Raw genomic sequence first — 27173 nt, 5'->3', positions numbered from 1 at the left:
TATTTGCTATGTGAGGTTTATTTGACCCAATAGAAGTTTCCTAAACATGTAGATAGGACACGTGACATCCTCACAACTTTGAGAAAAAACACTATATCGGAGTCTCGAGATGTCCATGCACATAGAATGAGGCAAGATGCACAGCATCTTTCTCCACAGTATACAAAAGAAAATTCAACATCCATTATTTCACATTTCCTTGAAAATATCATGTTTACATTTTCAACTTTATTTTCCATGTTTATGATTTATTTTAAATTCAATACATGCAATTGGCCCCATACTTTTGATTCATCTCGCTCTGTAGAAACAGAGCACAAACTCTCGCGATGTTTCCGTGCTTTGTGAACAGCCTCTCGGTCTGGACACAAATAAGCTGTTTGCGCATCTCAGCTGACGCGGCGGGAACGGGGAGAGCTCGAGACCCTGGCGGAGGTGAGTTGTGTTTCCGGTAATAAAGAGTCTCTAACGTCATGATAGATAGTGTTAGAGTACATGGTATAGAGAGATACAGCTCCGTGTCACTGAGCTGCGCTCCGCTGGAAACAGGGTGTCTGACAGGGCTGAGTAAGGAGAAGAGACCGCTGGTCTGCAACTAGTCACAGATAATTGTCCTTCCTCTCTCCATCCCAGCCCGAATCTCCTTTCCCTAACAAATGTATCATCTAACCCACCCTTAGAATTATGTATATTCATCAGTCGCAGCTCAATCCGTTTCTAAACAGCTCCGGGTGTAAAGCCCGTTCTGTTCGCTCCTCGCCTTGCGCTGTGAAAGGCGACATTGTATTCGCGAGACCCAACCGGGCTGCTGCTGCTGCACGTGACTAAACCCCGCTGTAATAACGGTGTATCTGAACCCATAACCTAACCATAATCTAACCCATCTGCTCTTATATCATCGAGCGAAGGTGAGACGTGTGTGTGTCAGTCCCATGTTTCCTATGTGAGTTGTGTGGAACAGTGAGTGAAGGAATCGGACTAATAGTCTTATTTCTTCCTGGAGCATACAGACTCCTCCCCTCTCTCCTCTCCCCCACTCTCCTTTCCTCCCTTTTATCCTCCTCTCCAGTCCTTTCCTGTCCTCCTCTCACCTCTCCTCATCTCTCCTCTCATCTCTCCTGCCCTCCTCTCCCTCATCTCTCCTCTCATCTCTCCTCCCCTCCTCTCTCCTGCCCTCTCTCCTCCCGTTTATCCTCCTCTCCTCCTTTCCTCTCCACTCCTCCCCTCCTCTCTCCTGCCCTCCTCTCCCTTGTCCTCCTCTCCCTCATCTCTCCTCCCCTCCTCTCTCCTGCCCTCTCTCCTCCCTTTTATCCTCCTCTCCTCCTTTCCTCTCCACTCCTCCTCTCATCTCTCCTCCCCTCTCTCCTGGCCTCCTCTCCCTCCTCCTCTCATCTCTCCACTCTCTTCCTCTTCTCCTCTCTCCTGTCTTCCTCTCCTCCCCTCCCTCTTCTCTCCTCTGCTTCTAACTACAGAATTGTGTGTGTACATCTCTACAGGAAGAGGAAGTGACACACTATAGCTGCAGAGTTCCATATTTAGAATGGTTGGAAAAGAACTGTGAAGCTCTGTGTTTTAACACAGAAAACACTTCAGAAGAGATGGAATAGTAATTACTATATTTTTATTTGAGGGGCAGATGCAACAACAACAACTGCAATAGCAAGAACAGTAGGAAAATATCACTAGTAAAACATCTATAAAAATAATAATTGGAATGACAGCCACAACCTTATTATTAAGAACAGTAGGAAAATATTTACATTTACATTTAAGTCATTTAGCAGACGCTCTTATCCAGAGCGACTTAAAATATCACTAGTAAAACATCTATAAAAATAATAATTGGAATGACAGCCACAACCTTATTATTAGTAGTAATAGGTTATAGGTCCTTAGTGTGCGTGTGCTTACGTACCAGGGTTTCCGTTAGGAAAATGTGTCTCTGGACCCATATGCATTGGTTGGTAATCTGATTATGGCATCCACCCACAGAATCACATTTACATTATGGTAATTCACCCACAGTGCTCAGAATTACATTTACATTATGGTAATTCACCCACAGTGCTCAGAATGTTTACATTATGGTAATTCACCCACAGTGCTCTCAGAATGACAGAATTACATTTACATTATGGTAATTCACCCACAGTGCTCAGAATGTTTACATTATGGTAATTCACCCACAGTGCTCTCAGAATGACAGAATGACATTTACATTATGGTAATTCACCCACAGTGCTCAGAATGTTTACATTATGGTAATTCACCCACAGTGCTCTCAGAATGACAGAATTACATTTACATTATGGTAATTCACCCACAGTGCTCAGAATGTTTACATTATGGTAATTCACGCACAGTGCTCAGAATGTTTACATTATGGTAATTCACCCACAGTGCTCTCAGAATGACAGAATGACATTTACATTATGGTAATTCACCCACAGTGCTCAGAATGTTTACATTATGGTAATTCACCCACAGTGCTCAGAATGACAGAATTACATTTACATTATGGTAATTCACCCACAGTGCTCAGAATGACATTTACATTATGGTAATTCACCCACAGTGCTCTCAGAATGACAGAATTACATTTACATTATGGTAATTCACCCACAGTGCTCAGAATGACAGAATGACATTTACATTATGGTAATTCACCCACAGTGCTCAGAATGTTTACATTATGGTAATTCACCCACAGTGCTCAGAATGTTTACATTATGGTAATTCACCCACAGTGCTCAGAATGACAGAATGACATTTACATTATGGTAATTCACCCACAGTGCTCAGAATGTTTACATTATGGTAATTCACCCACAGTGCTCAGAATGTTTACATTATGGTAATTCACCCACAGTGCTCTCAGAATGACAGATTTACATTATGGTAATTCATTTTGGCAGAACATGCAACTCCAGGATGCAATGATGTCCTTCTTACCAGATTCCGATGCACTTTGAAGAAGTTAGAGTAACTGTCCACGTTTACGTTTCCTCAGCCAACAAGTAACGGACAGCAAAATCACTAGTCTATCACAGTACTCTCCCCAATAGTACAAAAGTGTACCTATTCTATTGGTCAGCTCGTCATTCTGTGAGAAAAATAAATAGCCTATTCCAAAACAAACTCTGGGACAGTTGTGGGACAATAGATCCCAAATTCATACCAGGGAGCCTAGGCTACATCCCAAAACATATTTAAAAGTATTGAGGCTGATGCAACAGATCAAAACATTTTATTTAAAAATATTGATAAAATATTATTTCTTCACATTACAACTGCGCAGCGCAGCAATGCGCACACAGCAGTAGGCTACGCGCGACTGTTCGTTCCATAATGCAATTAGTGGAAAGCACCTTGTCAAAAGCACACTGCACATACGAGCGGTTTCATGTGACTGAAAATATTTGTTAGAAACTTAGAATGAGGGGAGATCTAAAGATGCAACAACTAGCATGGGATGCTAATATGACCAGGATTATCATCAACTAGCATGGGATGCTAATATGATTAAGATTATCATCAACTAGCATGGGATGCTAATATGACCAGGATTATCATCAACTAGCATGGGATGCTAATATGACTAGGATTGTGCCTTTGGCTACTGTAAAATTAAAGAAAATGTATTTGAAAACGAATAAAACACGAGAGAAATAGGTTACTGGTTTCAATGTCATATGGAAATCTTTATTTTTTTTACATTTTAGTCATTTAGCAGATTCTCTTTTCTAGAGCAATTAGTGTTAAGTTCCTTGCTCAAGGGCACATCAATAGGTTTTTCACCTAGTTGGCTCGGGGATTCAAACCAGCAACCTTTCGGTTACTGGCCCAATGCTCTTGTCCACTCAGCTACCTGCCGCCCTAAAATAAATGCCTCCACATTTATAGAAATGGATTTTGGCTCGGCTACTTTGAAGCAAAGTGCCTCATAATTTGAAGTAAAACGTTAAGGTTTCACACAATTAAAGTATGTTTTTTAAATGCATTCTGCCTCCAGCTCATTGCAGTGGTGTGTGACACGCTGAAGCCTACTTACCATTACCTAAGCACTTGAATGGGAAGGGAAGCGCTTCAATAACCAGTTAAGAAATAAAAATAGTAGCTCTGTAGCTCTATTTTATCCTTGAGATGTTGATGCTTTGTTTCTAAATGTCAGCAAATGTTTTATGGCTTCATAGCATTGTTGCTGAGGCAGGTCTGACATATCACACAGACCGGTTTTGGTAGGCAGCTGTCCTTTGAAACAACTCCAGGGAGAAAGAGGCTGGGTGTCTACGCTTGACACTTAAATGCGACTTCTGCTAACAGAATACAAAGATCGCATTGAAAAGACAAGTCTAGATGCACAAAAGTCTGATTGTGTTCATATCTGGGTGACCACTCCGAGAGGTGGTCAGAGATGCATTATGTGCGGATTTCTCCTCAGTCTGGATTATCAGGCTGCCGAAAGCACATACAGTGGGAGACGTTATCAGTACTTCACCCACAAATCTCCAGAAAACATGTTTTGGGAGCGAGGCACCTTTTTTCATTAAACGTTGGAGGAAATCCATTCCTAGCGTGTCTCTTCAGCTTTGCTAGCTGGCTGTCTAGCTACATAAGTTAGCTGGATAGTTATCTGAAGTAGTGGGCAACTGCTAACAGGTTGTCGTGTTATTATCAGATTTAACCTGTTCCACCGTTTGCAGAATGCATACTGGCATTTCAGTCAAGGGAATCTGGACACAATGTGGACAAAGTAGACACATTTAAATGTAGGTGTAGATCCATGACATGTCGGAATTCAATGATCAGAATACAAAAGCTGCATGAACTGTCAAGTCTAGACACGGCCAGAGAGAGCATGCAGACTGTGGAGCAGGGCTAGCTTGTGTGTGTATTTGGTGTTGCGATACTTCGCAAGTGGTCCTAGGGCAAGTGTGTATTAGAGTCAAATATATGCAGTGGACCAAATAACCCCCCAATCATATTCAAGACAAATATTCTGCAGACCGACAAGCATTCCTCCATGGACCGGCGCCGGTCCATATACCTGGGTATGATAAAGACTGCTGGAGTAGATTTAATGAAACATGCTGTTTATCCTGCGCATCTTTTACAGCATGTCATTGCTTGCCTCGTTGCTGCAGTGGTTTGCAAGTGATTTCCATTTTTCTAATGCTGTCAATTCTTTTGGGTCTTCTTTTTCACTGTGCTCATCTCTCTGTCTGTCCTGTGCAACTATTTGCAATGCATCAGTGCAACAATGTTATCATGAGCGGCCAAAGTGATCACACCATCTCCTTTCCCAGACAGTTCATTTGAACTGATACTGTAGGCCTATTTTACATTCAGTTGACCTTTCACTAAGCACTGCCCAGAATGTTGGGGAACCAATGGCTGTGCTCCGTTTGATAACAACTGGCACTAACAATTCTTACCAGTGCTGCTAATGTAATGACCATATATCCATATATGGCCATATATATAGTTACTTTGTCGCTATATGTAATGACTTGTCCCTATATTTAGTTACTTTGGCCCTATATTTAGTTACTTTGTTCCTATATTTAGCAACATTTTAGACCCTTCCAATGACTTTGTCCCTATATTTAGTTACTTTGTTCCTATATTTAGCAACATTTCAGACCCTTCCAATGACTTTGTTCCTATATTTAGTGACTTCTCAGACTCTTCCAATGACTTTGTCCCTATATTTAGCAACTTTGTCACTATAGTTAGCGACTTTTTCTCATGATTAGGTAATTATTGGAGTTAGGTGTGTTAGCTGGGACAAAACTGATACCAATCAGGCCCTGAGGACTGGAATTGCCCACCCCTGCACTAGCACCTAGGCTTGTGCTTGAGAGATTGTTTATGAGATCTTTGGTAATTTTCTATAATGTCTGCTACTTGAAGAGAGTCATTATTAGTGAATGTGCATTAAGCATGATTCTGGTTTTAATTGTGATAATAAAAAAAGGGCATTTTCATAGACAAACTTGAAAGCCAGACCAGCAAAAAGAAGGTTAAACTATTTGGATAAATTAATTAAATGATTAATTTCACAAGTCCTGAATTCAGTGTGTGTCTTTTAGAGGTCGACCGATTCTGATTTTTCAACGCCGATACTGATTATTGGAGGACCCCAAAAAAAGCCGATACTGATTAATCGGACTATTTTTATATATATATTTGTATTAATGACAATTACAACAATACTGAATGAACACTTTTATTCTAACTTAATATAATACATCAATAAAATCAATTTAGTCTCAAATAAATAATGAAACATGTTCAATTTGGTTTAAATAATGCAAAAACAAAGTGTTGGAGAATATATATATATATGCCATTTAGCAGACGCTTTTATCCAAAGCGACTTACAGTCATGTGTGCATACATTCTACGTATGGGTGGTCCCGGGGATCGAACCCACTACCCTGGCGTTACAAGCACCATGCTCTACCAACTGAGCTACAGAAGGACCAAAAGTTTTGGAGAAGAAAGTAAAAGTGCAATATGTGCTATGTAAGAAAGCTAATGTTTAAGTTCCTTGCTCAGAACATGAGAACATATGAAGGCTGGTGGTTCCTTTTAACATGAGTCTTCAATATTCCCAGGGAAGAAGTTTTAGGTTTTGTTACACCCTGACCTTAGTTATCTTTGTTTTCTTTATTATTTTGGTTAGGTCAGGATATGACGAGGGTGCTATGTGTGTTTTTGTCTTGTCTAGGGTTTTTGTACATCTATGGGGTTTTGGTATGTCTAGGTAAATGTAGGTCTACGGTGGCCTGAATTTGTTCCCAATCAGAGGCAGCTGTTTATCGTTGTCTCTGATTGGGGATCCTATTTACGTTGCCATTTTCTGTTTTGGTTTTGTGGGTTATTGTCTATGTGTAGTTGCCTGTCAGCACTCGGTTTATATAGCGTCACGGTTATTTTGTTTAGTGTTCTTTCTTCGTTAAAATAAGTATGTATTCATATCACGCTGCGCCTTGGTCTCATCAATACGACAAGGTTGTAGTTATTATAGGACTATTTCTCTCTATACCATTTGTATTTCATATACCTTTGACTATTGGATGTTCTTATAGGCACTATAGTATTGCCAGTCTAATCTCGGGAGTTGACAGGCTTGAAGTCATAAACAGCTCAATGCTTGAAGCACAGCGAAGAGCTGCTGGCAAACGCAGGAAAGTGCTGTTTGAATGAATGCTTACGAGCCTGCTGCTACCTACCACCACTTAGTCAGACTGCTCTATCATAGATTTAATTATAACAACACACAGAAATACGAGCCTTAGGTCATTAATATGGTCAAATCCGGAAACTATCATTTTGAAAACAAAACATGAATTCTTTCAGTGAAAGACGGAACCGTTCCGTGGCATCCCTAAGTCTGAATATTGCTGTTACATTGCACAACCTTTAATGTTATGTCATAATTATGTACAATTCTGTCAAATTAATTACGGTCTTTGTTAAGAAGAAATGCTCTTCACACAGTTCGCAACGAGCCAGGCGGCCCAAACTGCTGCATTTACCCTGACTCTGCTTGCACAGAACGCAAGAGAAGTGACACAATTTCCCTAGTTAATAGAAATTCATGTTAGCAGGCAATATGAACTAAATATGCAGGTTTAAAAATATATACTTGTGTATTGATTTTAAGAAAGGCATTGATGTTTATGGTTAGGCACACATTGGTGCAACGACAGTGCTTTTTTCGTGAATTCGCTTGTTAAATCATCCCCCATTTGGCGAAGTAGGCTGTGATTCGATGCTAAATTAACAGGCACCGCATCGATTATATACAATGCAGGACAAGCTAGATAAACTAGTAATATCATCAACCATGTGTAGTTGTGAAGATTGATTGTTTTTTATAAGATAAGTTTAATGCTAGCTAGCAACTTACCTTGGCTCCTAGCTGCACTCGTGTAACAGGTAGTCAGCCTGCCATGCAGTCTCCTCGTGGAGTGCAATGTAATCGGCAATAATCGGCGTCCAAAAATGAGATTCCCGATTGTTATGAAAACTTGAAATTTGGCCCGAATTAATCGGCCATTTCGATTAATGGGTCAACCTCTAGTGTGTTTGTGTAACAGTGTTTGTGTAACAGTCTATGTTCTCTGCTGCTTGTGTTAAGGGTGTCAACATGGGGAAGTGGAGGTGGTTCCGTGTCTCTCTGGTTCTGGGTTCAGTCTTTATGATCCTGTTGATTATTCTCTACTGGGACGACGTTGGAGCCTCTCACCTCTACATGCCCCCCCCTCTCCCCCCGGCCCGCCCCTCACCACTCCCCCACACACCCAACCCCCTCCTTCCTCTCCGACATCAATGCCTTCGTAAACCAGTTCCTGGAGGGAACCAATGATCCTACAGATTCCGCCCCCCCCCAGACTCTGCCAACCAATCAGAGCACGCTGAGGAGCGGTACGTTCCCCGGAGGGAGTGGAAAGTCCATCTGACGCCCATCGACCCCGAGAAACGACTAAGACAGGTAATCCTAACCCTCCCTCTCAATGCAATTCAATGTAAGGGCTCTGTTGGCATGGGAAAACATATGTTTACATTGCCAAAGCAAGTGAAGTAGATAATAAACAAAAGTGAAATAAACAATACACATTTACAGAAAACATTACACTCACAAAAGTTAAAAAAGAATAAAGACATTTCAAATGTCTTATCACTTGCAAATAGTTAAAGTACAAAAGGGAAAATAAATCAAACTTAAATGTGTTTGTTCTTCACTGGTTTCCATTTTCTTGTGGCAACAGGTCACACATCTTGCTGCTGTGATGGCGCACTGGTATTTCATCGAGTAGATATGGGAGTTTATCAAAATTGTTTTTTTTTAATTCTTTGTAGGTCTGTGTTTAATCTGAGGGAAATATGTGTCTCTAATATGGTCTAATAGGGTCATACATTGGGCAGGAGGTTAGGAAGTGCAGCTTAGTTTCCACCTCATTTTGTGGGCAGTGTGCACATAGGCAGACCTGGCTCTCAAGAGAAGAAAGGCTACGGCGTCCTTTCTCAATAGCAAGGCTATGCTCTCTAAGTCTGTACATAGTCAAAGCTTTCCTTAAGTTTGTGTCAGTCACAGTGGTCAGGTATTCTGCCACGGTGCTCTCTGTTTAGGACCAAATAGCATTCCAGTTTGCTCTGTTTTTTTGTTAATTCTTTCCAATGTCTCAAGTAATTATGTTTTTGTTTTCTCATGATTGGGTCTAATTGTGTTGCTGTCCTGGGACTCAGTGGGGTCTGTTTGTGTTTGTGTTTATGAACAGAGTTGCAGAACCAGCTTGCTTAGGGGACTCTTCTCCAGATTCATCTCTCTGTAGGTGATGGCTTTGTTATGGAAGGTTTGGGAATTGCTTCCTTTTAGGTGGTTGTAGAATTTAACAGCTTTTTTCTAGATTTTGATAATTAGCAAGTATCGGCCTAATACTGCTCTGCATACATTACTCTGCATGTTTTACGTTGTACACAGAGGATGTTTTTGCAGAATTCTGCATGCAATTTGGTGTTTGTCTCATTTTGTGTATTCTTGGTTGGTGAGCGGACCCCAGACCTCACAACCATAAAGGGCAACGGGTTCTATAACATGATTCAAGTATTTTTAGCCATATCCTAATTGGGATTTTAAATGCTATGTTCCTTTTTATGGTATAGTAGGCTCTTCTTGCCTTGTCTCTCAGATCGATCACAGCTCTGTGGCACTGATGTTTAGGCCAAGTTATGTATAGTTTTTTGTGTGCTCTAGGGCAACGGTGTCTAGATGGAATTTTTATTTGTGGTCCTGGCAACTGGACCTTTTTTGGAACACCATTATTTTTGTCTTACCGAGATTTACTGTCAGGGCCCAGGTCTGACAGAATCTGTGCAGAAGATCTTGGTGCTGCTGTAGGCCCTCCTTGTTTGGGGACAGGAGCACCAGATCATCAGCAAACAGTAGACATTTGACTTCAGATTCTAGTAGGGTGAGGAGACTGTTCTAGTGCCCTCACCAATTCCTTAATATATATGTTGAAGAGGGTGGGGCTCAAGCTGCATCCCTGTCTCACTCCACAACCCTGTGGAAAGAAATGTATGTTTTTTTTTGCCAATCTTAACTGCACACTTGTTTTTTTGTGTACATAGATTTTATAATGTCTTGTTTTTTCCCCAACACCACTTTCCATCAGTTTGTATAGCAGGCCCTCATACCAAATTGAGTCAAAGCTTTTTTGAAATCAACAAAGCATGAGAAGACTTTGCCTTTCTTTTAGTTAGTTTGTTTGTTAATTATGGTATGCAGGGTGAATACGTGGTCTATCAGTAATTTGGTAAAAATACAATTTGACATTTGCTCAATGCAGAGGATTTTCCCAAGGTTGCTGTGGACAAATATTCCACAGTAGTTATTGGGGTCAAATTTGTTTCTCTCTCTCACCTCTCACTCTTGTTTTCATGCCTCTCGCTCTCTCCCCCCTCCGCTCTCTCCCCCCTCCGCTCTCTCCCCCCCTCCGCTCTCTCCCCCTCCGCTCTCTCTCTCTCCCCCCCTCCGCTCTCTCCCCCTCCGCTCTCTCCCCACTCTCTCTCTCCCCCCTCCACTCTCTCCCCCTCCGCTCTCTCCCCCTCTCGCTCTCTCCCCCTCCGCTCTCTCCCCCCCCTCCGCTCTCTCCCCACTCCGCTCTCTCCCCACTCCTCTCTCTCCCCCCCTCCGCTATCTCCCCCTCCGCTCTCTCCCCCTCCGCTCTCTCCCCCCCCTCTCTCCCCCCTCCGCTCTCTCCCCCTCCGCTCTCTCCCCACTCTCTCTCTCCCCCCTCCGCTCCGCTCTCTCCCCCTCCGCTCTCTCCCCCCTCTCTCTCTTTTCAGGAGAGAAGGCGGCAGCGTCTCCATGACCTCTGTCACCATGGTGATGACCTGGCTTTTCCGGGGAAGAACCGTTCGTTTGACGACATCCCCAACAGGGAGCTGGATCACCTGATCGTCGACGACCGCCACGGTATCATATACTGCTACGTCCCCAAGGTACACACACACACACACACACACACACACACACACACACACACACACACACACACACACACACACACACACACACACACACACACACACACACACACACAAACGGCCACGGGCTCATATTGTTTTATTCAACCTTTATTTAACCAGGCAAGTCAATTCAGAACAAATTCTTAACTGACCTATTTACAATGATGGCCAAACCCGGACGACGCTGTGCCAATTGTGCGCCACCCTATGGGACTCCCAATCACGGCCGGTTGTGATACAGCCTGTATTCGAACCTGTAGTGATGCCTCTAATAAAATCAAATATGTTCATGAAGCCATTTTTACACCAGCCTAAAACCCCACACAGCCTAAAACCCCAAACAGCAAGCAATGCAGATGTAGAAGCACGGTGGCTAGAGAAAACTCCCTAGAAAGGCCAGAACCTAGGAAGAAACCTAGAGAGGAACCAGGCTAGGAAGAAACCTAGAGAGGAACCAGGCTAGGAAGAAACCTAGAGAGGAACCAGGCTAGGAAGAAACCTAGAGAGGAACCAGGCTAGGAAGAAACCTAGAGAGGAACCAGGCTAGGAAGAAACCTAGAGAGGAACCAGGCTAGGAAGAAACCTAGAGAGGAACCAGGCTGTGAGGGGTGGCTAGGAAAAAACTCCCTAGAAAGGCCAGAACCTAGGAAGAAACCTAGAGAGGAACCAGGCTAGGAAGAAACCTAGAGAGGAACCAGGCTTGTGAGGGGTGGCCAGTCCTCTTCTGGCTGTGCCGGGTGGAGATTATAACAGAACATGGCCAAGATGTTCAAATGTTCATAATGACCAGCAGGGTCAAATAATAATCATCACAGTGGTTAGCTCCTGAGGTGCTGACCTGTTGCACCCCCTGATTATTATTAATTGACCCTGCTGGTCATCTATGAACGTTTGAACATCTTGGACACCTTGGCCATGATCGTCACCCGTCACAGCCAGAAGAGGACTGAACACCGCTCACAGCCTGGTTCCTCTCTAGGTTTCTTCCTAAGTTCTGGCCTTTCTTGGGAGTTTTTCCTAGCCACCGTGCTTCTACATCTGCATTGCTTGCTGTTTGGGGTTTTAGGCTGGGTTTCTGTATAGCACCTTGTGATATCGGCTGATGTATGAAGGGCTTTATGAATACATTTGATTGATTGATAGAGGGTTTAACAGGCCAGCACCTCAGGAGTAAATGTCAGTTGGCTTTTCATAGCCGAGCATTCAGAGTTAGACAGCAGGTGCGGTAGAGAGAGAGAGTTAAACAAATAAATAAATAAAGTCCGGACAAGGTAGCACGTCAGGTGAACAGGTCAGGGTCTCAGCACTGAGATGCAGTGTCTCAGACCGCTGTGCCACTCGGAGTCAAACCCACCACTGGTGTGCTTTCCCAAAGAGCTCTATTTTTATGTCATCTGACCATTGCACAGGTTCCAATCCAAGTTCCATTGCCGTTTAGCAATCTCCAGGCGTTTACATTTTTAGGATGACATAAAAGTAGAGGTCTTTGGCCAGGTCTTTGGCCAGGTCTTTGGCCAGGTCTTTGGCCAGGTCTTTGGCCAGGTCTTTGGCCAGGTCTTTGGCCAGGTCTTTGGCCAGGTCTTTGGCCAGGTCTTTGGCCAGGTCTTTGGCCAGGTCTTTGGCCATGCACACCAGTGGAGTTGAAAGATGCAGAAAAGAAGCCCATACCTACTGTCCAATGTGGTGCTGGGTCTTACTTGGCTGTGTAGGGATTAGAAGAAGGAGAGTGATGGAGTAATGCATTAGATGACCTGGCCTCCACAATCACCCCACCTCAACCAATTGAGATGGTTTGGGATGAGTTGGAATGCAGAGTGAAGGAAAATCAGCCAACAAGTGCTCAGCATATGTGGGAACTCCTTCAATACGGTTGGAAAAGCATTCCTCATGAAGCTGGTTGAGAGAATGCCAAGAGTGTGCAAAGCTATGCAAAGGGTGGCTACAATAGAAAATATATTTTGATTTGTTTAACACTTGTTTGGTTACTACGTGATTCCATATGTGTTATTTTATAGTTTTGATGTTTTCACTATTATTTTACAATGTAGAAAATAGTCCAAATAAAGAAAAACCCTTGAATGAGTCTGTGTGTCCTAACTTTTGACTGGTACTGTATACAGTGGGGCAAAAAAGTATTTAGTCAGCCACCAATTGTGAAAGTTCTCCCACTTAAAAAGATGAGAGAGGCCTGTAATTTTCATCATAGGTACACTTCAACTATGACAGACAAAATGAGGGAAAAAAATCCAGACAATCACATTGTAGGAGTTTTAATGAATTTATTTGCAAATTATGGTAAAAAATCAGTATTTGGTCACCTACAAACTAGCAAGATTTCTGGCTCTCACAGACCTGTAACTTCTTCTTTAAGGGGCTCCTCTGTCCTCCACTCGTTACCTGTATTAATGGCACCTGTTTGAACTTGTTATCAATATAAAAGACACCTGTCCACAAGACTGAATCTGCAATAGGTAAGCAGCTTGGTTTGAAGAAATCAACTGTGGGCGCAATTATTAGGAAATGGAAGATATACAAGACCACTGATAATCTTCCTCGATCTGGGGCTCCATGCAAGATCTCACCCCGTGGGGTCAAAATGATCACAAGAACAGCAAAAATCCCAGAACCACACGGGGGGACCTAGTGAATGACCTGCAGAGAGCTGGGACCAAAGTAACAAAGCCTACCATCAGTAACACACTACGCCGCCAGGGACTCAAATCCTGCAGTGCCAGACGTGTCCCCTGCTTAAGCCAGTACATGTCCAGGCCCGTCTGAAGTTTGCTAGAGAGCATTTGGATGATCCAAAAGAAGATTGGGAGAATGTCATACGGTCAGATGAAACCAAAATATAACTTTTTGGTAAAAACTCAACTCGTCGTGTTTGGAGGACAAAGAATGCTGAGTTGCATCCAAACACCATACCTACTGTGAAGCATGGGGGTGGAAACATCATGCTTTGGGGCTGTTTTTCTGCGAAGGGACCAGGACGACTGATCCGTGTAAAGGAAAGAATGAATGGGGCCATGTATCGTGAGATTTTGAGTGAAAACCTTCCATCAGCAAGGGCATTGAAGATGAAACGTGGCTGGGTCTTTCAGCATGACAATGATCCCAAACACACCGCCCGGGCAACAAAGGAGTGGCTTCGTAAGAAGCATTTCAAGGTCCTGGAGTGGCCTAGCCAGTCTCCAGATCTCAACCCCATAGAAAATCTTTGGAGGGAGTTGAAAGTCTGTGTTGCCCAGCAACAGCCCCAAAACATCACTGCTCTAGAGGAGATCTGCATGGAGGAATGGGCCAAAATACCAGCAACAGTCTGTGAAAACCTTGTACAGAAAACGTTTGACCTCTGTCATTGCCAACAAAGGGTATATAACAAAGTATTGAGAAACTTTTGTTATTGACCAAATACTTATTTTCCACCATAATTTGCAAATAAATTCATTAAAAATATTACAATGTGATTTTCTGGATTTTTTTTCTCATTTTGTCTGTCATAGTTGAAGTGTACCTATGATGAAAATTACAGGCCTCATCTTTTTAAGTGTGAGAACTTGCACAATTGGTGGCTGACTAAATACCTTTTTTGCCCCACTGTATATTGTATGTATATTTATATTGACTGTAGGTGGCATGTAGTAACTGGAAGAGGATCATGATCGTGCTCAGTGAGAGTCTGCTCCAGGAGGGAGTTCCGTACAGGGACCCTCTGGCGGTTCCTCAGGAGATGGTCCACAACAGCAGCCTCCACTTCACCTTCAACAAGTTCTGGAAACGCTACGGGAAATTCTCACGACACCTGATGAAGGTCAGTTCACTTCTAATCTCTTACCTCTAACATGAACCCTGATGGTGGTCAGTTAACAGCTGACACTAACCCTGATGGTGGTCAGTTAAACAGCCGACATGAACCCTGATGGTGGTCAGTTAACAGCTGACATGAACCCTGATGGTGGTCAGTTAACAGCTGACACTAACCCTGATGGTGGTGAGTTAACAGCTGACATGAACCCTGATGGTGGTGAGTTAACAGGTGACACTAACCCTGATGGTGGTCAGTTAACAGGTGACACTAACCCTGATGGTGGTCAGTTAAACAGCTGACACTAACCCTGATGGTGGTCAGTTAACAGCTGACACTAACCCTGATGGTGGTGAGTTAACAGCTGACATGAACCCTGATGGTGGTCAGTTAACAGCTGACATGAACCCTGATGGTGGTCAGTTAACAGCTGACATGAACCCTGATGGTGGTCAGTTAACAGCTGACATGAACCCTGATGGTGGTCAGTTAAACAGCTGACACTAACCCTGATGGTGGTCAGTTAACAGCTGACACTAACCCTGATGGTGGTGAGTTAAACAGCTGACACTAACCCTGATGGTGGTCAGTTAACAGCTGACACTAACCCTGATGGTGGTCAGTTAACAGCTGACACTAACCCTGATGGTGGTCAGTTAAACAGCTGACACTAACCCTGATGGTGGTGAGTTAACAGCTGACATAAACCCTGATGGTGGTCAGTTAAACAGCTGACACTAACCCTGATGGTGGTCAGTTAACAGCTGACACTAACCCTGATGGTGGTGAGTTAACAGCTGACATGAACCCTGATGGTGGTCAGTTAACAGCTGACACTAACCCTGATGGTGGTCAGTTAACAGCTGACACTAACCCTGATGGTGGTCAGTTAAACAGCTGACACTAACCCTGATGGTGGTCAGTTAACAGCTGACACTAACCCTGATGGTGGTGAGTTAACAGCTGACATGAACCCTGATGGTGGTCAGTTAACAGCTGACATGAACCCTGATGGTGGTCAGTTAACAGCTGACATGAACCCTGATGGTGGTCAGTTAAACAGCTGACACTAACCCTGATGGTGGTCAGTTAACAGCTGACACTAACCCTGATGGTGGTGAGTTAACAGCTGACATAAACCCTGATGGTGGTCAGTTAACAGCTGACATGAACCCTGATGGTGGTCAGTTAACAGCTGACATGAACCCTGATGGTGGTCAGTTAACAGGTGACACTAACCCTGATGGTGGTCAGTTAACAGCTGACATGAACCCTGATGGTGGTCAGTTAACAGGTGACACTAACCCTGATGGTGGTCAGTTAACAGGTGACACTAACCCTGATGGTGGTCAGTTAACAGGTGACACTAACCCTGATGGTGGTCAGTTAACAGGTGACACTAACCCTGATGGTGGTCAGTTAACAGCTGACAATAACCCTGATGGTGGTCAGTTAACAGGTGACACTAACCCTGATGGTGGTCAGTTAACAGGTGACACTAACCCTGATGGTGGTCAGTTAACAGGTGACACTAACCCTGATGGTGGTCAGTTAACAGGTGACACTAACCCTGATGGTGGTCAGTTAACAGGTGACACTAACCCTGATGGTGGTCAGTTAACAGGTGACACTAACCCTGATGGTGGTCAGTTAACAGCTGACACTAACCCTGATGGTGGTCAGTTAACAGGTGACACTAACCCTGATGGTGGTCAGTTAACAGCTGACATAAACCCTGATGGTGGTGAGTTAACAGGTGACACTAACCCTGATGGTGGTCAGTTAACAGGTGACACTAACCCTGATGGTGGTCAGTTAACAGGTGACACTAACCCTGATGGTAGTCAGTTAACAGGTGACACTAACCCTGATGGTGGTCAGTTAACAGGTGACACTAACCCTGATGGTGGTGAGTTAACAGCTGACATGAACCCTGATGGTGGTCAGTTAAACAGCTGACACTAACCCTGATGGTGGTGAGTTAACAGCTGACATAAACCCTGATGGTGGTCAGTTAAACAGCTGACACTAACCCTGATGGTGGTGAGTTAACAGCTGACATAAACCCTGATGGTAGTCAGTTAACAGGTGACACTAACCCTGATGGTAGTCAGTTAACAGCTGACACTAACCCTGATGGTGGTCAGTTAACAGGTGACACTAACCCTGATGGTGGTCAGTTAAACAGCTGACACTAACCCTGATGGTGGTGAGTTAACAGCTGACATAAACCCTGATGGTAGTCAGTTAACAGGTGACACTAACCCTGATGGTAGTCAGTTAACAGCTGACATGAACCCTGATGGTGGTCAGTTCACAGCTGACATGAACCCTGATGGTGGTCAGTTCACAGCTGACATGAACCCTGATGGTGGTGAGTTAACAGCTGACACGAACCCTGATGGTGGTGAGTTAACAGCTGACACTAACCCTGATGGTGGTCAGTTAAACAGCTGACACTAACCCTGATGGTGGTGAGTTAACAGCTGACATAAACCCTGATGGTGGTGAGTTAACAGCTGACACTAACCCTGATGGTGGTGAGTTAACAGCTGACATAAACCCTGATGGTAGTCAGTTAACAGGTGACACTAACCCTGATGGTAGTCAGTTAACAGCTGACACGAACCCTGATGGTGGTCAGTTAACAGCTGACACGAACCCTGATGGTGGCCAGTTCACAGCTGACATGAACCCTGATGGTGGCCAGTTCACAGCTGGCACATTTGGTTTAATTTATTATATAAAGCTGAAAGTGATGTATTCAGTGCATTTGGAAAGTATTCAGACCCCTTTTTCCACATTTTGTTACGTTACAGCCGTATTCTAAAATGGATTAAATTGTTTTTTCCCCCTCATCAATCTATACACAATACCCCATAATGACATCACAATATCCCATAATGACATCACAATACCCCATAATGCCATCACAATACCCCATAATGACATCACAATACCCTATAATGACATCACAATACCCTATAATGACATCACAATACCCCATAATGACATCACAATATCCCATAATGACATCACAATACCCCATAATGACATCACAATACCCTATAATGACATCACACTATCCCTTAATGACATCACAATACCCTATAATGACATCACAATACCTCATAATGACAAAGCAAAAAACAGTTTTAGAAATGTGTGCAAATATATTAAAAATAAAACTTCAATGTCATTTAAATAAGTTTCCAGACCCTTTACTCAGTATTTTGTTGAAGCACCTTTGGCAGCGATTACATCGTAGAGTCTTCCTGGGTATGATGCTACAACCTTGGCACACCTGTATTTGAACAGTTTCTCCCATTCTTCTCTGCAGATCCTCTCAAGCTCTGTCAGGTTGGATGGGGAGTGTTGCTGCACAGCTATTTTCAGGTTTCTCCAGAGATGGAAGGTGAACCTTCACCCCAGTCTGAAGTCCTGAGAGCTCTGGAGCAGGTTTTCATCAAGGATTTCTCTGTACTTTGCACCGTTCATCTTTCCCTCGATCCTGACTAGTCTCCCAGTCCCTGCCGCTGACAAACATCCCCACAGCATGATGCTGCCACCACCGTGCTTCACTGTAGGGATGGTGCCTCCAGACATGACGCTTGGCATTCAGGCCAAAAAGTTCAATCTTGGATTCATCAGAGAATCTTGTTTCTCATGGTCTGAGAGTCTTTAGGTGCCTTTTGGCAAACTCCAAGTGGGCTGTCATGTGCCTTTTAATGAGAAGTGGCTTCCGTCTGGCCACTATCATAAAGGCCTGATTGGTGGAGTGCTGCAGAGATGGTTGTCCTTCTGGAAGGTTCTCCCATCTCCACAGACGAACTCTGGAGTTCTTTCAGAGTGACCATCGGGTTCTTGGTCACCTCTTTGACCAAGGCCCTTCTTCCCCGATTGCTCAGTTGGCCGGGCGGCCACTTCCAGGAAGAGTCTTGGTGGTTCCAAACTTCTTCCATTTCAGAATGATGGAGGCCACTGTGTTCTTGGGGACTTTCAATACGGCAGAATTTTTTTGGTTCCTTCCCCAGATCTGTGCCTCAAGACTATCCTGTCTCGGAGCTCTACGGACAATTCCTTCAACCTCATGGCTTGGTTTCTGCTCTGACATACACTGTGGGACATTATATAGACAGGTGTGTGCCTTTCCAAATCCTGTCCAATCAATTTAATTTATCACAGGTGGACTCCAATAAAGTTGTAGAAACATCTCAAGGATGATCAATGGAAACAGGATTCACCTGAGCTCAATTTCAAGTCTCATAGCGAAGGGTCTGAATACTTATTATAAATAAGGTATATCTGTTTTTATTTGTAATACATTTTAAAACATTTCTAAAAACCTGTATCAACTTGTACCTTTTGTCATTATGGGGTATTGTGATGTCATTATGGGGTATTGTGATGTCATTATGGGGTATTGTGATGTCATTATGGGGTATTGTGTGTAGTTTGAGGGGGGAAAACATATTGAATCCATTTTTAAAATAAGGCTGCAACGTAACAAAATGTGAATTCTTTCCAGATGCACTGTGTATTTGTTTTGAAGGTGGTTTTAATAAAGGTGGTTTTGTTTATTGTCAAGGTGAAGCTCCAGAAGTACACTAAGTTCCTGTTCGTCAGAGATCCGTTCGTCCGCCTCATCTCAGCGTATCGGAACAAGTTTGAGCAGCCCAACGAGGAGTTCTACCGCCGATTCGCTCTGCTCATGCTCCGTCGCTATGGTAACCACTCTGAACCTCCCGCGGCAGTGGGCGACGCGTTTCCTGCGGGAATCCGCCCCTCCTTCTCAGAGTTCGTCCAATACCTACTGGACCCCAAGACTGAGAGCGACGCCCCCTTCAACGAGCACTGGAGACAGGTCTACCGGCTATGCCACCCCTGTCAAATACAGGTAATATATGAAAACACTAGATTATTATCCAATGTCTAAGAATAAGTATTTTGGCAGAAGTAAGGGCCAACAAGATCCACCTTCTTGTGAAAGAAGAGTGAACTCTGTTATCTAACTCTAATGTAGAGCCCAACATTCTGCATTTATCAGACCAGCAAACATCAGTCCCCACTACTTTACAAATAACATGGATTCTACTATTCTACCAGTGCAGTAGAGGGACGGGTCCTTAAGATAGGACTGATTGATCCTGTGGCTCAGCTGCATCTCCAACAGCGATTCAGCAAGCTTGTATAAATGTGTTACCCATTTCTTTCTAGGTTGTATTGAACATGTTTAGTCATAAGGACCATTCATCAGAGGACATGTCACTGTGTAAATCTGCTTCCCATTGTTTTTTCACCTTTTCCAATGGGTCAGCCATTTCATCTAGTAGACAGGAATATAAGAGAAGTCAAGTCTATTGTTTTGTTTAAGCAGCAACCTTTCAAATGGGTTGGTAGTCAGACAACTCTGCAATTGTAGGGATTTCCAAAACTGTGTCTTGGGGCAAATCAAATGTTACAGACAGATGTTCAAAGATATCAATTGTGGACCTGTCAACAAAACAAATTGTATTTCTATGAAAACTACCCCTGTCTACTGAGGGTAAATATTGGTAATTTATTTGTAAAAACTAGTATCCCCTTTGTCATTATGGGTTATTGTGTGTAGATTGATGAGGCAAATGATGTTGCAAAAGCAGCAGCTACTCTTCCTGGGGTCCACACAGAGCACACAGCACAGAGCACACAGCACACAGAGCACAGAACACAGAGCACAGAGCACACAGCACAGAGCACAGAGCACAGAGTACAGAGTACAGAACACAGAGTACAGAACACAGAGTACAGAACACAGAGTACAGAACACAGAGTACAGAGCACAGAGCACAGAACACAGAGTACAGAACACAGAGTACAGAACACAGAGCACAGAGCAGAGCACAGAACACAGAGCACAGAGCACAGAGCACAGAACACAGAGCACACAGCACAGAGCACAGAACACAGAACACACAGCACAGAGCACACAGAACACAGAGCACAGAACACAGAACAGCACACAGTACACAGCACAGAGCACACAGAACACAGAGCACAGAACACAGAACATGGTAAAGAACGTTGATAGACAAGAACAGCTCAAGGACAGAACTACATACATTTAAAAATGGCACACACAGCCTACATATCAATACATACACACACACACTATCTAGGTCCAATAGGGGAGAGCCGTTGCATTATCTGTTTCTTGAAACCAGGTTTGCTGTTCATTCTCTCACTATGAGAGGGAAAGGGATACTGTTAACAAAGAAGAAAACAGACAACACAGACTGATGCTGGTGCGTGCTAGTCAATTTGTTTGGGTTAACTTTCTCTCTGTCTCTCCCCCTCTCTCCCCTGCCCCCTCCCAGTATGACTTTGTGGGTCAGCTGGAGACGGTTGAGGAGGATGCTGAACAGCTGCTGAGGGTTTTGAAGGTGGACAACGTGGTTGACTTCCCTCCCTCTCACAGGAACCACACGGCCAGCAGCTGGCAGGAGGACTGGTTCAGCAGGGTGCCCCTAGTGGCCAGGAGGGGTCTCTACAGGCTGTATGAACCAGACTTCAGACTGTTTGGCTACTCCAGACCAGACTCCCTGCTAGACTGACTGACTACAACTACACTCAGAAAAAATGGCTTTTCTAAAAGGGCTCTTTTCTTGTCCCCATAGGATAACCCTTTTTGGTCCCAGGTATAACTTTTTGGTGGTGGAACAGGTTCTACTTAGAACCTTTTAGTGATAAAACTGTTCCACGTAGAACCTTGAATTAATTAAACCGTTCTACTTGGAACCAAAAATAGCTATTGTCAGTGGGTTCTCCTATGGGGAAAATCGAAGAATCCTTTATGGTTCCAGGTTGTACATTATTTTCTAAGACCAGCCAGACCAGAGTGCTGCATCTTCTGCTCCTGTTCTAGACTCAGCAGGAGAACAGAGGAAAGTTAGAGTTTGGTTCAACTTCCTTTGGAGAAGACTTGGACTCCTGACTGCTGGAACCCTGGTGTCTGTCATGTCATCATGGAACCCCGGTGTCTGTCATGTCATCATGGAACCCTGGTGTCTGTCATGTCATCATGGAACCCCGGTGTCTGTCATGTCATCATGGAACCCCGGTGTTTGTTATGTCATCATGGAACCCCGGTGTCTGTCATGTCATCATGGAACCCTGGTGGAACCCTGGTCACTACTGATCATCCTATGAGGAGTTGAACTGTTTGGGAATTCGTTGTTTTCTAGTTGTTTTTAATGTTCACTTATTTTCCAGCGTTAAAGTTAAGCATGAAAGGGATTTTTTTGTTTTATGTTTTAATGTGGAAAGGAAATGCCTTGTTTCACAGTGACCGATGCCAACATTATCACCCTTCTGTAAGGAAGCCATCAGGACCTGAGGAGTTGTAGGGTTATGTTGAAGGGAATGATTTTCTGAAACAAACCCAATGGGTGTGCTACTACTGGAAGCATGGGGAAACATGTTACAACATGTTACTGGATAAAAAGAGGAAGACAGGGTTAGACAGGAGGTTGGGGTTAGACGGGAGGTTGGGGTTAGACGGGAGGTTGGGGTTAGACGGGAGGTTGGGGTTAGACGGGAGGTTGGTGGTTAGACGGGAGGTTGGGGTTAGACGGGAGGTTGGTGTTAGACGGGAGGTTGGGGTTAGACGGGAGGTTAGGGTTAGACAGGAGGAGGTTGGGGTTAGACAGGAGGAGGTTGGGGTTAGACAGGAGGAGGTTGGGGTTAGACAGGAGGAGGTTGGGGTTAGACAGGAGGTTGGGGTTAGACAGGAGGAGGTTGGGGCCTTTGGTTGGAATGAAAATGAAAAGTTTACACAGCAAAGTATTTTTGTAAATATATATTTTTTTTTTTACTCATTTTTCAAATATACAGAACATCTGTATATTTGAGGTCTTAAAGGGATGACCTATCTATCGGGCTTAAAGGGATGGTGTCAGTGTTTTATGTACCTTGCTGATGCTATGTAATAGGGTTGTGCACAATGATAGGCTGTGTTTACTGTGAACTGTTGTCTGTTATTTCATGATAATGATCTGTGCCACAAACCTCGTCATTCACAGAATAGAATCTACATGTTGAGTTAGTGTTTCCATCTGACAGTACATCAACAGGATTGTTCTAGAATCCCTTAGAGCAGAATAATCATGTTGTTCTAGAATCCCTCAGAGCAGAATCATCATGTTGTTCTAGAATCCCTCAGAGCAGAATCAGCATGTTGTTCTAGAATCCCTCAGAGCAGAATCATCATGTTGTTCTAGAATCCCTCAGAGCAGAATCATCATGTTGTTCTAGAATCCCTCAGAGCAGAATCATCATGTTGTTCTAGAATCCCTGAGCAGAATCATCATGTTGTTCTAGAATCCCTCAGAGCAGAATCATCATGTTGTTCTAGAATCCCTCAGAGCAGAATCAGCATGTTGTTCTAGAATCCCTCAGAGCAGAATCATCATGTTGTTCTAGAATCCCTCAGAGCAGAATCAGCATGTTGTTCTAGAATCCCTGAGCAGAATCATCATGTTGTTCTAGAATCCCTCAGAGCAAAATCATCATGTTGTTCCAGAATCCCTCAGAGCAGAATCTTCATGTTTCTCTTCTATACAGAATGACTAACATTATTCTGATGTGGGTCCATGTCTTGATTTCAGTATTGTAGTTTTATTGGATTTCAGAATGATGTGTATTTCATCAGGATATCATGTGAGAAATATAAACTAAGGTATGAACCAAGTCTGCTGCTGTGTTAACCCTGACCCCTAACCCTGACTTGTTAAGGCCAGTTGCCACATATGGATCATTTGGTGTTGGACTGGTGATGATTGGGTCCATCCCTTAATCCAACACACACAAACATACACACACTTTTACCCTCATCATATGCTGCTGTTACTCTTCTTATTTATTATTATTTTTAAATATAGATTTTCAGATATAACAACAAAAACAGTACAACACCAGCCACTCATTCTCCCATCCATCCCCTCTCTCCAACCCTCCACTCCCCCCCTCCAAACCACCCACCCACCAAGGCATCTATAAAAGTTAGATCAAATCAAATTTTATTTGTCACATACACATGGTTAGCAGATGTTAATGCGAGTGTAGCGAAATGCTTGTGCTTCTAGTTCCGACAATGCAGTGATAACCAACAAGTAATCTAACTAACAATTCCAAAACTACTGTCTTATACACAGTGTAAAGTGTTAAAGAATATGTACATAAATATAATGAGTGATGGAACAGAACAGCATAGGCAAGATGCAGTAGATGGTATCGAGTACACTATATACATATGAGATGAGTAATGTAGGGCATGTAAACAAGATACAGTAGATGGTATAGAGTACACTATATACATATGAGATGAGTAATGTAGTGCATGTAAACAAGATGCAGTAGATGGTATCGAGTACACTATATACATATGAGATGAGTAATGTAGTGCATGTAAACAAGATGCAGTAGATGGTATCGAGTACACTATATACATATGAGATGAGTAATGTAGGGCATGTAAACAAGATGCAGTAGATGGTATAGAGTACACTATATACATATGAGATGAGTAATGTAGGGCATGTAAACAAGATACAGTAGATGGTATAGAGTACACTATATACATATGAGATGAGTAATGTAGGGTATGTAAACAAGATGCAGTAGATGGTATCGAGTACACTATATACATATGAGATGAGTAATGTAGGGTATGTAAACAAGATGCAGTAGATGGTATAGAGTACACTATATACATATGAGATGAGTAATGTAGGGTATGTAAACAAGATGCAGTAGATGGTATCGAGTACACTATATACATATGAGATGAGTAATGTAGGGTATGTAAACAAGATGCAGTAGATGGTATCGAGTACACTATATACATATGAGATGAGTAATGTAGGGTATGTAAACAAGATGCAGTAGATGGTATCGAGTACACTATATACATATGAGATGAGTAATGTAGGGTATGTAAACAAGATGCAGTAGATGGTATAGAGTACACTATATACATATGAGATGAGTAATGTAGGGTATGTAAACAAGATGCAGTAGATGGTATAGAGTACACTATATACATATGAGATGAGTAATGTAGGGTATGTAAACAAGATGCAGTAGATGGTATCGAGTACACTATATACATATGAGATGAGTAATGTAGGGCATGTAAACAAGATGCAGTAGATGGTATCGAGTACACTATATACATATGAGATGAGTAATGTAGGGTATGTAAACAAGATGCAGTAGATGGTATCGAGTACACTATATACATATGAGATGAGTAATGTAGGGTATGTAAACAAGATGCAGTAGATGGTATAGCTCCATCACAACCCTGTACACTATATACATATGAGATGAGTAATGTAGGGTATGTAAACAAGATACAGTAGATGGTATAGAGTACAGACTATTACATATGAGATGAGTAATGTAGGGTATGTAAACAAGATGCAGTAGATGGTATTCAGTACACTATATACATATGAGATGAGTAATGTAGGGTATGTAAACAAGATGCAGTAGATGGTATCAGGACACTATATACATATGAGATGAGTAATGTAGGGTATGTAAACAAGATGCAGTAGATGGTATCGAGTCACTATATACATGAGATGAGTAATGTAGGGTATGTAAACAAGATGCAGTAGATGGTATCAGTACACTATATACATATGAGATGAGTAATGTAGGGCATGTAAACAAGATGCAGTAGATGGTATCCACTATATACATATGAGATGAGTAATGTAGGGTATGTAAACAAGATGCAGTAGATGGTATCGAGTACACTATATACATATGAGATGAGTAATGTAGGGCATGTAAACAAGATGCAGTAGATGGTATCGAGTACACTATATACATATGAGATGAGTAATGTAGGGTATGTAAACAAGATGCAGTAGATGGTATCGAGTACACTATATACATATGAGATGAGTAATGTAGGGCATGTAAACAAGATGCAGTAGATGGTATCTGGTACACTATATACATATGAGATGAGTAATGTAGGGCATGTAAACAAGATGCAGTAGATGGTATCAGTACACTATATACATATGAGATGAGTAATGTGGGCATGTAAACAAGATGCAGTAGATGGTATCGAGTACACTATATACATATGAGATGAGTAATGTAGGGTATGTAAACAAGATGCAGTAGATGGTATCGATGTACATATGAGATGAGTAATGTAGGGCATGTAAACAAGATGCAGTAGATGGTATCTTACACTATATACATATGAGATGAGTAATGTAGGGTATGTAAACAAGATGCAGTAGATGGTATCGAGTACACTAATACATATGAGATGAGTAATGTAGGGCATGTAAACAAGATGCAGTAGATGGTATCGAGTACACTATATACATATGAGATGAGTAATGTAGGGCATGTAAACAAGATGCAGTAGATGGTATCGAGTACACTATATACATATGAGATGAGTAATGTAGGGCATGTAAACAAGATGCAGTAGATGGTATCGAGTACACTATATACATATGAGATGAGTAATGTAGGGCATGTAAACAAGATACAGTAGATGGTATAGAGTACACTATATACATATGAGATGAGTAATGTAGGGTATGTAAACAAGATGCAGTAGATGGTATAGAGTACACTATATACATATGAGATGAGTAATGTAGGGTATGTAAACAAGATGCAGTAGATGGTTGAGTACACTATATACATATGAGATGAGTAATGTAGGGTATGTAAACAAGATACAGTAGATGGTATAGAGTACACTATATACATATGAGATGAGTAATGTAGGGTATGTAAACAAGATGCAGTAGATGGTATCGAGTACAGGGATCTATATACATATGAGATGAGTAATGTAGGGTATGTAAACAAGATGCAGTAGATGGTATCGAGTACACTATATGAGATGAGTAATGTAGGGTATGTATACAAGATGCAGTAGATGGTATCGAGTACACTATATACATATGAGATGAGTAATGTAGGGTATGTAAACAAGATGCAGTAGATGGTATCGAGTACACTATATACATATGAGATGAGTAATGTAGGGTATGTAAACAAGATACAGTAGATGGTATAGAGTACACTATATACATATGAGATGAGTAATGTAGGGTATGTAAACAAGATGCAGTAGATGGTATCGAGTACACTATATACATATGAGATGAGTAATGTAGGGTATGTAAACAAGATGCAGTAGATGGTATCGAGTACACTATATACATATGAGATGAGTAATGTAGGGTATGTAAACAAGATGCAGTAGATGGTATCGAGTACACTATATACATAGATGAGTAAT

At 42.5% G+C, this 27173-nt stretch overlaps 1 protein-coding gene across 1 annotated transcript; it reads left to right on the top strand.

The window, feature by feature from the left end:
- Nucleotides 1–333: 333 nt before the first annotated feature.
- chst12a (carbohydrate (chondroitin 4) sulfotransferase 12a) lies at nucleotides 334–22387 on the top strand. Its single transcript, XM_046333855.1, is given in 8 exon segments — nucleotides 334–435; nucleotides 8150–8301; nucleotides 8303–8388; nucleotides 8391–8503; nucleotides 10861–11016; nucleotides 14675–14854; nucleotides 19437–19745; nucleotides 21205–22387. Coding segments are annotated over 7 exon segments (1224 nt in total). The 5' UTR covers nucleotides 334–435; nucleotides 8150–8158; the 3' UTR covers nucleotides 21442–22387.
- The last annotated feature ends 4786 nt before the right edge of the window (nucleotides 22388–27173 follow it).

Source organism: Oncorhynchus gorbuscha, unplaced genomic scaffold, assembly GCF_021184085.1.
Source record: "Oncorhynchus gorbuscha isolate QuinsamMale2020 ecotype Even-year unplaced genomic scaffold, OgorEven_v1.0 Un_scaffold_537, whole genome shotgun sequence".
Lineage (NCBI taxonomy): Eukaryota > Metazoa > Chordata > Actinopteri > Salmoniformes > Salmonidae > Oncorhynchus > Oncorhynchus gorbuscha.
This window is presented reverse-complemented; position numbering and strand designations above follow the sequence as displayed.